The sequence below is a fragment of the Anser brachyrhynchus genome (genome assembly GCF_964034855.1).
Source record: "Anser brachyrhynchus genome assembly, chromosome: 3".
Lineage (NCBI taxonomy): Eukaryota > Metazoa > Chordata > Aves > Anseriformes > Anatidae > Anser > Anser brachyrhynchus.
The window spans coordinates 24766321-24782790 of NC_137696.1; the positions used below are offsets into that span (position 1 = coordinate 24766321).

At 35.8% G+C, this 16470-nt stretch overlaps 1 protein-coding gene across 1 annotated transcript in view; it reads right to left on the bottom strand.

Moving 5' to 3' along the window:
• USH2A (usherin) overlaps window positions 1-16470 on the bottom strand; it is a 419834-nt gene that overhangs the window by 155448 nt on the left and 247916 nt on the right. The window contains exon 38 of the mRNA XM_080585038.1: window positions 4941-5120. Coding sequence (XP_080441164.1) covers window positions 4941-5120 — 180 coding nt within the window. The remainder of the gene's footprint in view (window positions 1-4940; window positions 5121-16470) is intronic.

Sequence of the window (16470 nt, forward strand, 5' to 3'; positions counted from 1 at the left end):
AGGAATGAGACTTCCCCTCTCTTTTCTTGCCACCCAAAGTACCAAAACCAGCCATCCAAAACCATGAATAATCACAGTACGAACTTGCTAAAAGACGTCCTGAACAGAGTGGGAGAGGGGAATAGAAGAAGAAAGTAGAACTAGTGAAAACAACAATCATATCAGTAATACAGAGATTGGAGAAGAATTATAGTTTCATTAGAACAACTCCCATTTTTCCACACAAGCAGTTTTGCAATCCTACCCTATGAAATCATCTTTCTGGACCAGGGAAACTAGAACAGACAATTTACACAGCTTGCCACTGACACTCTTTAATTAGCTAGGTCATTGATGAGAGATGCAGCGCATCTTTTTTCCCCTTCCTACTCTATCCAACTCTCTCCTTAGGCTACCTCTAGAAAAGATATGGTCAAAATTTTTTCATTCAGAACTCTCAGGTGGAGGGGAGAATAGAGAAAAGCAGAGAAATGAGAAAACAACACATTTTTTAGAAATACCTGAAATCTGAAATATAGGAAATTTTCTCAAAACAAGTTTTGTCATGTGACTGTATATATGTGATCTTGAGTATCACAGAAAAATAAACTTATCTCGCAAGGAAAATTTTAGCATACTCAGCTTTGTTTTTTTTTTCCTAAATAATTCTGGCCTCGCAAGCATCAGTTTGCTTTGTTTACTGAATATTCCTTCACCTAAGGAGGCCTGTTTACTCCAATGATTAACTAGCATGAGCGAATGTTTCCAGATGTGAAAATAAGTTGTACTATGTGGTCTTATTTGTTTGCATAATTAAGATCAATGATCCTATGATGTGGTTCAATATCCAGTCTCGGAGGTGCTGCTACCTAAACTAACAGTGGCTGAAATTCTTTGCCTGCAGGACACCATGTTCTGTAGATGGTGAACAAACATCAACAGCTATAAATACACAGGCTCGCTTTTTGCTTCTGAAAACTAGCTTGAGGTTGTGGGCAGAGATATGCAGCAACCTGTGTACAAACAAGGGACCAGCAAAGGGCAGGTACTTATAAGTCCAAGGCAAAATCTGACATCTTTCACAGCTAGACATTACTGTGTTGTGCAAATCACAGCTCAAGCATATAAACCAGCAACATACTCCATAGATTATGGCAGAGATTAAAAAGACACTTCACTGCTTAGGCACATCTCTCTTTTTTTTTTTTTTTTTTTTTTTTTTTCCCCCCCCCCAGGGTATCTCCCTTTTTACGCATTACTTGAGGAACAGGAACATGTATCAACATTTGAAGGCCATTCTCTTCGCAGATAAGGCAGCACCAGGTTTATGGCTGGTAATGCCCAACACAGGTAACCACACAAAGACAACTCTCTGCAATAAGATATAGAATTACTACTCACAACAAGCTTCATACTTCTTCCTGTTGTCTGGGACTCCATCCCTTTTCTGTGCTTTCTTTCTCATTGGTAATGACTTAGCCTCCACCTTCCTGCTTCTCATCTGATTAGCAGCCTGCATCTCTCTGCGTTCTCTGTTCACCCCTACTTCTCAACAAAGCTACCTCTTCATTTCTGCATGCTGGACTTCTTGTTTTCTTCCATATTATTATTATTATTTTTTCCCTGTGTTCAGGGGCAGGGAACAAGTGGACTTAACAAGAGTATAAGATCTAACCAGCAGTGACTGCAACTTTCCTTCCTGTTAGCTTACCATCACTTACTAGAAAGAATTTCCAAATTCATGGGGTCCTACATAAGAAACAACACTTATTAAGAAGAAAAACATATAACCAAGTGCTCTGTACAGAACATTTTCTCCCATATTTTTGCAGTTTTACATCCTCTGTATCATTTCAATTCATTTACCTAATTAAATTAATTTTAAAGCGATTTGTTCTCCAGATCTTTTACTACCTGGCATCCTCAAATTAATGTGAAGCCTTGGCTAGTACATTATTTTTTACAACTTCTACCAAAGCAATTTAGGACAAGATAAATAGAACACATTTATTCTATTTGGAAAAAATATAAAACTCAAAAAAATTTACTTCTACCTCTGCGGTATGAAATTTGTCACTAATCATTTTAAACTATGCCCTTTTATGCTTCTTCCATCTCTTTTAGCTTTCTATGAAGTTCTTTGATGTAACAAAGACAGTTTCAGACAAGATTTCAGTTCATCTGGAAAAAAAAAGCTTTAAGTCTTGAGGCAAAAAGCAGTGTATTTAAAATTTATATACTCCATAATGCCTTTGTTCTGAACTTGAACAACCTGAAAAACTTCTCCGCTTTCTTTTGCCTTCCGACTCTGAAGATCATTTGTTCTCATGGCTTCAGCTTCTTATTATGCAACAGTGACTTTAACTGGTGGTTCCAGCATTTAAATACATGCACAGTCATGGCTGACCCTTCCTGATCAATTGCCAATCCATACAGGTTTGACTGATAAAAGAGCCAATTAGATTTAAGCAAATTAAGGGACATCACCAATGTCAACCACTTATTAAACTGAATGCTGAATTCCATGCATACAAAACACTAATGCACCAAGTCCCATTAAGAGTTGAAATCCTAACCCCATTAGTAACTCCAGACCACTACAGGCCAAGGGTCAAAAGAAAGTTTCATATTTATGGATTAACATTTGGATTCAGTTTTTATTTTTTTTAATCTTTCCAAGAACTCTTGAACCTGCACTGCAATTTTAGTCAAGAGCGTAGATAAAATATATTCCTTTTCTAAGATTTTTTTTAAGCATCGACTTTAAGCATGGCAAATCAGCTTGATGAGAAATTAAGATATATTCAATCAGGTAAAACCAAAGATTCAGTGTGCATTATATTATGTGCAATAAATTTTAAATAAAGTTTAAACAAAGGAAAGGCATGTTGGAAGCCAAAATCGTAGAGTAATTGAAAAACAGTTATTTGCAGTAACTTCAAAATGGAACACTCCTGTCTTCTCTGTCACTACCCCACAATTAAACAATGTTCCATCAAGTTCCCTAATGCAATCCCCACAAAGTAAATTTTAGGAACAGCATTTTTTATGTTACCCTTAAGAAGAAAATACTACATTTTTACACTCATTGGAAGGCTGTGATTTTGTGTGTAATGAGAACTGTTTCATTCTTTGAACAAACGTAACTTCTGCCAAAGTGAAATCTTGGCCACTGAAGTAAAAAATAGAATTCCTTCTGTTTTTAGTAAGATCCAGATTTCATTTAATGATTTAGAATGTGTTTGGCAGTGAAGGCACTGAAGATAGCCCAACATAAAACTACCATTTTACTCATAATTTACTATGCATTGGAATTGTATATCATTCAAAGAGTCTTTACAGTAAACAACATCAAAAACTAAACATACATTGTCCTAGATAAATGCGTGCGTGCCTGCACGTGTGCATATGTATTGTGAGGATATATAATGTGTGAGAGTCCTTCTCTCATATGTAGTGCTTCATTTATTATTCATTTCACTACAGATCACAGTCCACTGGACAATACTATGGAAGATTTCTTTAATAACTCTCACTGCTAATTTAATTCTACTTAAACACACATATCCTAGTGAATGCCACATGCTTTTCAGCATGATTTTATGTGTAAATCAGGATAATACGTTTTCAGATCATTAACTAAAGGGAAGCATGAACTAAAACCTATTTAATCAATGAGGTATTGCTTTTAAACTACCACAAGGTCATAAAAAAGATAATTTCAAAGCTATAAGTTTTCTAATTGTAATCAACAACAATCTAATGATGAAAGAAAGTGTATCTTAATGGTTGTCATAAACTTGTGCACATCCTTGTCTATCTTTAAAGATCCTTTACTTTTTCAGTTGGTAAGATTTTCACTACCAGATTTTGTTATTTCTTCATGCAAAATTGAACAGTGACACTGGGATTAGACATATCTGTGTCTTAAGTGAGCACTATGACTCATATGTGGTTTTATTATTATATGAGAATGTGTATGTGTTAATAATACCTATAATTTAACAAACAGATTGGAAAAATACAAAGTGTGATGGGACTTAACCTTTTCATCTTGCTTGATAATGTCATACAAATTCTACTTTTTATTTATACAATTTTCAGAAGTCTTTCTCTTGGTTTGTCCCCAAACCAATCCATTTGGTGCAAGCAAATTGTCCCAACTGTAAATTTTTTTTTGTAATTGTATTATTTAGTGTTTGTTGTTGTTGTTTGATTGATTGGATTTGTTTGTTTTTACTTTCACATCATATGTATGTCAGTCTACACTATTTATGCTCATCAGCTATATCTACACATCTCTCAAGATCAAGTTTAGTTAGGCTCTCATTTTATGATTTGAAATCATCTTCATTGTTTCCAGTGTCATTTCTTCAGCAAAAGCTAGTTCACTTGGATGTCCATGAAAAGAGAACACAAAAGTAACACATACAAATCAGCTGTTAATTTGAGCTTTCATTGTTAAAAAAAAAAAAAAGGCAGTACTTAGAGAGTATTTGCTCAATTCTGTTATTTTATTTTTTTGTTTGTTTTGTTTTTTTAAGATAATATCCAAAGTGGTTTAGAGTATCATTCATTGTAAACCAGCACGCTAAAATTGCCTTTCTTAAGGTTACACCAGACTGCAAAATGAAGATGACTCTACATTCTTAGGTTAGATTAGCCCCCCAAAATAGAATCTAACACCATTCACAGAAAAAAAAAAGAACAAAAAAGGCACATGATGCACTTCTTACTTACTCAATGTTATCTATGCAGCTACTTGTTTTCATTTTCTATTTTTTAAATTGAGCAATGTGATAAATTAGAAGCTGAAAAGAACAATTTTGTCAGTAAGAACTACTAATGCAAACATATTCTTCTAGCTTCCAGTCCTCAGTTGCAATAATAAATAATGTTTTGTTTAACAGAGTATTTGTGTAATTGTTACATGCACAGAAACAGTACTTTTTCATACTTACCTCCTGGAGGCATGACTATTGTTATAGCATCACTTATCAAGCTGCCCTGGCTGTTGGAAGCGTTCACTTGTACTGTGTAGTTAGAAAATGGAATCAGTCCTTTAATGGGTACCCATACATTGGATTCGTTGCTGCTGTGTAAGATCCAAGTGCCATTTACAACAGAATAATTAGCGTTAGCTGTTAAGAAAAAAAAAAAAGGTTGAGGGGGAAGAAGAATAAATGTTAGGCTTTGTGTCTTCTACAGTTTGCTGTTCTTTAAGCGAGACTTCTGCTCAAGTGAAAATTTGCCATTAATACCAGTAATGACAAAAAATGGCTAATTTGAAGAATATTGTTCCCCATTTTCTCCTCTTTTTGCTAATGGTTTCCTGTACTCATAGAAGTTGAAAAATAAACAGAGCAACCATGCAGTTGCAAAGCTGATTGATATACACACACACACACCTTTTATTATATATATATATATATATACACGCACACACACTATATGCTGCAGATGACAACCAGTTTTCAGAAATTACTCATGTTCATGAGCAGTTATGTGAGAACTGCAGATGCAAACTGGTCAGGAGCAGTCGAAATGTTAAGGCCAATTCTTATGGCTATGTAAGACTTGTACAACTTCTTGAATTCACTAGAAAAGCACTTACTTCAGGAGTTTATCAACCAGTATAAGCTAATGCCAGTGTCTACCTAAGAATTACTCCTTTGCAGTAAGAAACATTCTTTCCAGCATCTGCTCAAAGATCAAAAAAACACCTCCCCAAAATACCTGATGAGCAAGACTAGAAAATAAAAAATAGCATGACACTTAACTACTTTTTTTTTTTTTTTTTTGGCTCAATGAAGATTTCACTCACATATCTGAGAACAAAGCTGGGGTAAGTTCACCAAATTTTGCCTTAGCCTTAGAGACACTATTTTATAAACAGCAATGGAGACAAAGCTTCCTATCATGCAAAAAGATCGATCAAGTTTTACACATTCCATGTACAGAGATATCAGTTTTGCAGAAACTAAGTTATTTAGTCTGACATTACTCTTATGTGCACTGACTATTCAGCCAGCACTAGAAAAATGCATCTGCATTAGTTGGTGTAATTTCTTGTCTATTAAACCCACCTTAGGCATCTTTGTGAAACTGTCCCTGTGTGTGATTTGGGAGTAGACACAATCCAACAAAGCACCTTTCTCCCATCATCTACTACATTTTTCCTGTGCATCACCAGGCAATCTGTGACTTACTTTTTGTGACGCCCACCAAGCAACATGACTATTAAACGTATGTATTGCTTTATTAACAATAAAGCCATTAGAAATGTCTGAAATACATATTCTTAAGGTCCTACTTATGCAAAACTCTTAAAGACTCTTCTGGCTGTGAAAAGAGATGCATTTTTTAAATGTTTCACCTACAATAGGTGGAAAAAAATAAAAATCCAGTTGTTGATAGATCAAGGCACATAGGCTAGATCCATAGGATAGGCTCCCTAACAGCAATTTATGTGCCATTTCATGAGAAAATTTAAGTTTTTTCAATCTGCAGTGCAGTTTTAACATGTTAATATTTTTATTCTCACCCACCTGAGCCCAAAATGAAAGCATGTACTTCCTCTGCTGATATTTCTATTCCACCATTAGTCTTTCTTCCAATGGCTAACTATACATCTTTTAAAAAATACAGTTTAGAGTAATGGAAAAAGAATTAAAAGGATAACACTCTATTCCAAGTTGCCTTGATAACAACATTAATATACAGTAATTATACAATTAGTTGTAACATTAAATTCTAGTTATAGCAGAGTGATTACTCGGCAATTATAAGAAGTATATAATTACTCAATAATTAGGAGAAGTATGTAATTACATAACCATTTTATTCAGCTCAAAAATGAACTTGCAAATTTACAATGAGTTAGACAACATAGCAATTCAAAATTTCTCATTACTTCTAATAAAAACCCAAGAAGCGCTTACAAGTTTCCTAAACTGAATTTTACACAGACAAAAGGTGTTTTATCTGTATTGCCAGCCAAAAAAGTTACTGTTACCAGCAAGTGAAATATTAAAACATCTTTAAAATGCAGGTCTTGCTGGGGATGACCTGCAGTATGCAGCTTTGCCACTTCTCACTGCTTAAACTTTGCTTTCAGTGGGCTGGAAAATGCAGACATAGGCTCAGTCTGATGGAAAGCGATACAGCGATAACCCTGTCATATCATTCCGTGCCACTCCTGCCTAGACTGCTCCAGTGTGGACTCTATTTGTGAGTATAAGTGGATGAAGCCTCTCTTTTTCCATTTTTCATATGCGCACTTTTCTCCACCCTGCTCGCCCATCCTGCTTTAGCCTATCAGCAAGGCTGCTGCTAGTCCTAGACAGCAACTGCCTCAGACACTGGTAAAGTCCTAAAAGACATTGTTTTACTTTGGACAAGTGGTTCCTATCAGAACACCTACTTGTTCCTGCACATTTTTGCCTCGTAACTCCTGCCTTGAGCTGTCACAAGCACTCCAGCAAGACAGACCCCCTCAAGACACAGCTAACAAGAACAACCTGACTAAGGAGGAAAAAAAAATCCTAGAAGAAGTGGCTCATCATGTCCTTCAAAACTTAGGAAGACAAGCACTTCTACAAAATGTGAACTCAGATCAAGGGTGGTTCAGAGAAAACATTCCCCATAACCTCTCGAAAAATCTAAACCCTTCACAAATATGAAAGGCTTCCCCATACTTCTTAATCTCATCGTTTTGCATCATGATAGTTTTATTCTTTCACTAGCCTTCCTGCTAGTAAGACTCTCCATATTTTCGCCAATATTTCTGAAGGATTTTTTTGGCCTAAATCCAAAATTTGAGTAAAAGGTGTGCTGTTCCCAGTTTATTCCTAGTTAGTAAGACCAGAACAAAGTATCTCAATGTTTCAGGAAAAAATTAAACATATGAAGAAATTAGGGCTAAAGAGTATCCATAAACATACTGAAAAACTATGTGAACTTGAAATAAAACTGAGCAATAGAATATCAGTATAGACTATCACAGACCATCCCAGGTTGGGAGGGACCCACAGGGATCACTGAGTCCAACTCCTGGCTCTAAACCAAAAATCTCCACCCCAAAATCAGACCATCTGTCCGAGAGCATCATCCAAAAGCTTCTTGAACCCGGTGCCCAATGCCCGGCTTCTTGAACAGGCCTGGTGCCCTGACCTGTTCCCTGGTCATCTTTATGTTAACAAGATACACAAACACATAAACCATTAAAAAACATTGCTTAAGAGTGCTAAGCTTCACACAGCACAGTAGCTGGTGAGTATTTGCATTTGAGGGTTTGTTTTTGGGTGGACAGTTCAAAGGGGGCTCCCGAGCAAATGTGTGTTCCTGTCACTGAGTACTACTGTAAATAGGTGAATAAAGCTCCTGGGGGTTGCTGGTGCGTAAATTACTGCTGTCCTGGGTCCATCATCCTATGGGGTTCACTAGATTGAAATAACATAAATGGGTATCCTTTTCCATTCTTGTTATAATCATTGTCACAAGAATTTTAATGCCTCATATATTCCGTAATTTTTTTCTGTGTGCTGTACTGCTCTGACCTTTTCAATATTCTGTAATTTGACTGGCTGGCCATTTCAAGTTCTCTCCTTTTTACAGCCTTATTAACTTGTGGGGAAGAGGTGAAATGGACAGCCAATCAGAATACATAATATTGCAAAGGTCATGGTAGTACAGTATAGTATCAGCAGACACAGAATACTGTATATTAGTCATTAGTGTTCTGATATCTTATTCATGTGACAAAGGTTGTAAGGAGCGCAGAAAATGGTACAACATGAAACCATTCTCATGACAAAGGCTGCAATGGAAAAAAAGAAATAATATAAACCAAATGTATTCATCTCACATATTAAAACTTTTTTTTTTTTTTTTTTCCCCCCAGAACTTGTCATGTTTAAGGGAAATCTTCCTATCCGGACAAAAGTTGATGAATTTAAGGCAAAAGGTCATGAACTGAGTTGTTTTTTATGTATTAAACTGCAAAAACTCATGTTTCATATGCACAAGCAATCTTTTCAAATTACTGAATACTGATTATTATCATTGCATTGGTGAGTATTAAAGTAGTAAGTTTAAAAATAACCAGTCTAACATGTCCATATCACAAACACACTGACAGAACTAGACTCTGCTGCTGACTTCAGAAAGCAAGGAGGCTATGCCTGAAAAAAATTTTCATTGGATACTTATGTTTTTTCCTTCTCTAATCATCAAGAGCTGGCCATCATTATACAGAAGATACTGGGTCAAAAATCAGCTTCATTATGCTTCTCTGTTCATTTGGGACTTTAATAACTGAGTCTTCTTTGTATAACAGAAAATTTCTACCTCTTCCTACTTGTGGTGCAGTGTCCTTAGAAATTGATTGACTGCTCACCAGATTCACTGAACTAAAGTGATATTACAGGACCATTAATTTGTGACGTGCAGAAATATTTCAACCTGAAAGATAATTAAGCTGGGAACACTTTAGTCTGATCATCACAAATGTCTGTCAAGTTATTTTCTTCTTTGTATATTGCTATTTCAAAATAACATAAGCCTTCAATCACAAGAGTACACTACATACTGTGCGCTACTACACGGCAAAAGATTTTGGGGAGGAGGAGAAGCAAGTTTAAGGCTTTACATCACGTTCTGAAATACTATTACCAATATCTACTTCTCTACTGTTTACATTCTGTACATAGAGGTCCTAATAACATTTTTTTTTTTTTTACATTAGAGAGCATGTTGCTCCACAATATTTAAATAGATAGAAACAGAACTATTCCCACTGTAGAAGACTAGACCAAAAATTGAAGTAGCAAAAAATCCAGGTCAAGGAATAGATCATATACAGATCTAAAGAACTATACAAAGATCACCTGGTTAATTAGCACAAAAACTTGCAGTTGTTTTTGTATCTGCTTTGTGTGTGTGTGAGCATGGGGAGGTTAAGCACTTATTTTATGTAACAGGAAAAGTTAATATCAAAATAGGATAACAAAACTGAAAGAAGAGCTCACTTCTTCGTCCTCTTTCCCCATCATCCCAGTCATCTCATCCTCACTGAGCATGTTTCTGCCATCGCACTGGTTCCTGGCTCTGTGACACCACGTCTTTCTGTGAATGTGCACATTTCCTCTTCTGTAAGCTCATTCTTTTGTCCATAAGTTTCACCTGTTCTTCAGCCTTGTTCACTTCCACACTAGCTATTCCTTTCAGCTGTTTCTTCTTTCCCTCTCCCTTCTCCACTGTTTCTAGTGCACTATTCAGAATCAAAAATGTAACTTCCCATCAGTTTCATTTTCTCATTTATAACAGATCAAAATATTTTCTCACCTTTTTGGTGACTTTCTCCCCCTAACAACTGTAATAATTAACTGCTTTTCAATTGTCATTGTTATACTGATCATATGAGGTGCTTTGTGTTACTATACTTTGACTCTATACCCCTCTTTTCAAAAAAATATTGCTGTTGTTGTTGTTGTTATTGTTGTTGTTTTTGTTTTCAGATGAGTGCACTGCTGATTTTGCCTTGATCTGCTATTTGTTCCTCTGCTCCTGAGTTGACAGATGTATTGTTCCTAAGGACAGATCATGGTCTCCCTCCATCAAGCTGAGGCCAAAATTTAAAGCCACTCTTATCATAGGAAACCTTCATTCTCACTCTCAGGGGCCAGGTGGAGTTGCTGGATGAAGCAAGATGGATAATTTAAAAGCACTGTGGTAAACTAACTAAACTATGAATCCAAACTATTTATTCTCCTGTAAATAATGAACAGTTCACATTTACCCGCAATGAAAAACTTCATTTTTTTTCCTTTGCCCCAATAAAGTTGCTTTTAGTTTCAAGACTGAAAAATAAAAGCTATTTAAAAAACAAAATGAAAGTCCTTAACACCTCATGCAGCAGAAATGTGACAATTCAAAGACATACAGCTTTTGACTGTATTACTGAAGTTGCTTCTTTGCAGCTCAGTTTCCTTCACCATAAAACAGACAAAGGCACTTTCTGTGACTTTTCACAGGCTATTTTGGTTCAGCTATCTTAGATTGTCTTGAGGCTTACAATATGCATATGCTGAGTACTTTGTTCATTACTCTGGGCTGGCTCCTGCTACGGGCTGAGGGCTTACTAGCTGGAAAGCAACTTTGCTGCTTTGAAAACAAGACCTGGGGGTCCTACTGGTCAACAAGGTGAACACGGGCCAGCAGTGAGTCCTTGTAATAAAGAAGGCCAATTACTTTCTGGGTCACATTAGGAAGAACAGTGCCAATAGGTCAAGTGAGGGGATCTCTCCTCTCTGCTAAGCCCTGGTAAGAGACCTCTAGAGTGCTGGGTCCAGTTCTGGGCTCCCTGGTATGGAAAAGACATGGACTTATCGGAGTAGAATCTATGCAAAGATGATTAAGGGTTCGAAACATTTGTCTTAGAAAGTTTGAGAGAGTCACAGAATCATTTAGGTTGGAGAAGACCTTCAAGATCATTAAATCCAACCATCAATCTGACCAAGAAATTAAATGGTGTTTTCTGTCTACTGTTGGTGCCTATACTCAGAGAAAGGTGTATTTATATCTTCATCTAGATGTCTCTCTCTTGCTTACAACGGTAAGGAGGAAAATGCAATACAATGATATTGTAAGCAAGAGAGATGCATTGTAAACAAGCATTAAATCATATACAGGCATGAACCAGAAGGAAACCCTAGATGATCTCATGAGGAAAACGATGGGCTATGGTGGATGACATTGAGTAATAACAAACTTCCGAGAGAACTATTTCTTAACTGCTGAGATGTTACAAACAGTGGAGAAACGATAAAACTCCCTCAGCCCAGAAGCCACATATTGTGATGGAACTCAAATCTCAACTGGTTAAATGCTTGAGCTCAACAGAGGCTTCCACACCTTGCATGAGATTACTCAAAATGACAGTTGTCTGAGGTCTCACAACTCTTTGGACAGACTCTGCTTCTTTGCTTGGTGGAGTAAGCCAAAGTCCAGGCATCTACAGCTATACTGCTAATTCACTCAAGCTGCAACTTTCAGAGAGGTATGAAACTATAAAGATGCTTGCATGAAGTAGGGAAAATTTGCAACACCTTTGATAAGATTTAGCGTACAACATTGTGTATCACCCATTTGTGGCCTCAGAAGCACAATGTCTAGGAGCTCCTGACTGGGCAGTGTGTCTTCTTTAATGTCCCAATACAGTTTAGCATCAAAACAGGCATAAGGTCATGTTGTATATAAATGACAGGAGGACATCAAATAACAAAATAACAAAAATGTTTGCTGTTCTTGTGATGTTAAACTGACAATACAGCATGCAATTATTGATTTAACCCATTTTATTTGAGGGGTTTTATAGGCAAATGATGAGGCTTTATTAAGTTTATTTCATGAGAGATTTTACACACTAAAAGAAATTTGGAAACAGCTAGCTTTTTTTTAGGTTTGTTTTTCTGTGGTTAGAGCATTCTTTCTCTAACTGCATCTCTACATAAATGGAGATTATCACAGTATCTAGTTTCTGAATCTATGCCCATAATTCATGGATGTCAATAAGAATTTTCCATTCTCCAGGGACACTATCAGAAGGAGACTAGCTAAACACACTGCGCAGAACTGGGAGTCTCAAATCCATAATCAAATATCTAGATTGATTGTGTCACTTGCACTTGTATTGATTTCAATTGGAGCAGCTGACCCAAGAGAATAATAAAAATGTGGAATAAAACTGATTTATGAGAAAAAAATAAATCCTTTTGTGAGTGGTAATGAATTGGTACTATTTAACCCTTTCAATCACAAAGAGAAAACGCTATTTATTTTTTCAGAATGCTGAGTTAGCCAAAAGTAGTCATATAAAAAATGCCAATACTGTCAAATGCCATTACACTTCATTGTAATACTTTGGAAGAAATGAAGATCTAAACCTGATCTGGGATTTTTATTTGACATAGGACATTTTTTTGGCTTTTCCAGTCATCTTACATGAGGCATCATAAATGGTGCACTTGTAGATTGAACATAACACAGAATCACTCAGATGAGTGTTTGTTGTACCTGTAGAATAGCACTCTCTACTCTGTTTAGGGCAAAAACATGTAGATTAACATAAACATCCATAGTAACTGCACATGATCACCCCCGTAAAAGGAAGACCTATCAAAGTATCTTGATCTTTTTGACTTAAAACAAGAAAGTTACATAGTTAAAATCTAATTTGATCCCCTTTATAACATCCAAATAAAAACTTCATCAAATCTTGTCAAAACAAAATTTTATCATGCTTTCTCTACTTGAGGAAATAGATGGGTCTATCGCTCTCTCTAATATACAAGCATTTGTTTGAAATCAAGACACACAACTATCCAAACACAATTTCTTCATCTGTGGAAGATCTAGTCAGACTATATGGTTTTGGTGTTTTTTTTGGATCACATATTTACATTATTGACACTAATAATTTTTTGTCTGATGTCATAAATTACTTTTTGCATTTAGGATTTACCATAGATACCTAAGCATTATTAAAGTGGCTTTCCTCAGTCTTGATGAGAGTTAAAAACTCTAAACTAGACATTCATTAACTAAAAGATTGTTTTCATAGGAGAACTGATCAGCAAATTCTCTTTTGCTCAATACTGTTTACCAGTGCCATCTCTGGAAGACTACTATTATTCCCTAGGCTATTGCAAAGAAGTGGCAGAGTCTCAAAGACTATCCTACTATTCTGCTGTTGGCAGCCAATAGGAATTTCAGACTACACAAAGTGACAATACGTACCTCACAGACATGAGGCTCAGCATTATATACCCCCTTTGCAACACAAAAGCCAACAAATTTCACGATACAGAAAAAGACAAGTATACACATGAAGAAAAACATAACCATTAATAGAGAGATGCAGAAGACCAATTAAAAAGCACTATTTTCTGTCTGATGCCAGATCCTTTACTCAAGAACCAGTCCAATGTAGAAATCACAGGAACTGTTTTCTTTTGCTTTTCTTTAACACAGTTGTACCAAGAAACAATAAAGAAAAGGATATTTGGTGCTGAAGGAAATTATGCTAGTAGATGGTGTATTGTGAGCTATTCAAAATCCACTGAAGCTTGACTAAACATTAATAATTATCCTAAAGTGTGTGCAAAACCACAAGTTTTCTAGCCATGTAAATCAAACTTTAAATGTCACATTCCTTGATGCCAAAGTATTCCTAAGTTCTTTTATCTAAGTTAGTAGATTAAACATGACTAGTTGAAAATGGATTATGCATCCTATTTTCTCCCCGCTCAACCATCTTTAGGACAAGTCCGTAATTTCCATTTCATGTAACAATGATACCTAGCATTTTATAGTACTTTATAGCTTGAAAACATGCAAACATTAGCTAATTAATCCTGACAATGCGCCAGGGAGGTAGGTAACTATTATTATCCTTATGTTACAAGCAGGGAGACAGCTACACAGAGGTTAAATGACTTGCCCAAGGTCAGCAGGGTAGATAGAAATATGTGGAGGATTTACAACCTTCCAGTACTGCCCTCAGTTCTCTAGACCAACCACAGTGAAATTTCACTGGCATCTAGACACATCAAAGGTATTCCATAGTCATATTTAGCTACTTTATATGAAATAAAAATAAAAATAAAAACAAAGTTAGACTTACTAAAACAATCATGAATCATTGTATGATGTACCTTGTGCTTCACAGGATATGTGTGTCCTGAAGTTCTATGGAAATTAAGCCTTTTACATGGGCTGAGCTTCTGTGAACCAGCTTTTCCTTAGTGGAGTAACTTTTCCTGTCTTTAGTAAATAATGATCCATCCCTGGCACAGGGCACAGGAACATGGGACATTATACACATCTTTGGTAAGAGACTTAATGCAGGAGAAAAACAGTCCTGATATTTATCTACTATGGAAAAAGATATTCATATTTCTTTCATACTAGTTTCTCAAATGTTTCAGTTACATAAGAGGAAAGGCTTAACTTCTCGTTAAAACAAAAAAAAGCAACTGTTTGAAGGTTGCTTGAAAATAGAGATTCATATGCTTTGATTAAATATTAGGATTTTTTTTTGATTACATACCAATATAATTTTTGATTAAATATAAGGAATGACTATACTACTATTTTTGTAAAAGGTGTTTTCTTGCAAAGATTAAAGTGCATCCTAACTTATCTATTGTCAGGTATTGCATATTCAGCTGCAGTAACTGTAAATGCAAATCTATACTCAGATATTTATATTTTGAGGTAATAACACAAACTACCATGATTCTTACATTTAAAAGAAAGTCACTATTAAAACTGGCCTAACAAGTCTCTTAGAGATGCTTAGGCATTTCTGAATTTTAATTCTCAAAATAAAATAAAAACTTTCTTAAGTTGTCAGATCTAAATGTAAAATGCTTACCTTCTTTGAACATAAAATCCCACAAAATTTTCTCTTTTCTCAAGCCTTCAACACAAGACATGCTAGGATCTGAAAGAATTTTCAGCATTCCTCTCCCCACTTCTACTGGCATCACCAGGTGGCATATCTTCCCCAGCAGACATTGCTTTTAAGCACAAGACTGATTCTTAACATTCCATATTTATACTGTGATTGGAGAGTGTATTGAAAGTACTGTGGCCAATCAAGATTTTAAGAGGAATGTTCGAATAGAAGCCAAGTAAATAGATGTTGTGTTTCCTTCTTTTTGTTTATATATATTTTGTAAATATCAAACTAATATGATTAACCAAAATCCTACTATACAGATTGTAAAGTCAGCTTGTTTATAAGTGTAGGTTTGGTTGTTGTTGTTTATTTATTTATTATTATTTTTGCAAGAAATTGCTGTATTCTACCATCAGTTTTCTCATTTGCCAAAGGAATAAAGTACTCTACAAGGAAGCTTTCCTGCACAGCATCTCCAAATAAGCAGAGCTGCCAGATGAATAATTCTCTTTACAAAAATACAGGATGAACTACATTGCTGAAAAGTAAGAACCTTGGATATGTCAACAATAGAAGTTGCAAACACTAAAAAAATCAGAAAATAGCATACCCTGATTTCTACACTCTAGACAACTGAGATTGCTGAGTGTAACCCCACAACTTTTTGTAGTGAAACTCGCTAAGAACATATAGCTAGTTAAAGATTCTCTTGATGTCAAACTTGCATTTAAAGGCATCACAATGTCCATACGACTACAGACTTGGACTCATTTTGTGTTAATGTAGTCATCTGACACAGGAAGGAAGATGAGAAGTTCCCTCTAAGTCTCTTTTCTGGAAAAGGGGTAGTGCCTGATTTTTCTTGTGCAAGAACTTCGTTTCAGTTATCCAGATGCAATTAAAATTGATCCCGTACTTAATCTAAACTACACCAGAGGATAAATAGGGCTACGATAAGGAAACTTCTTGAGGGAAACAAGACTGATCCTGTCCTGTCACCTTTCTCCATCAAGTTCTCTGAGAATTGG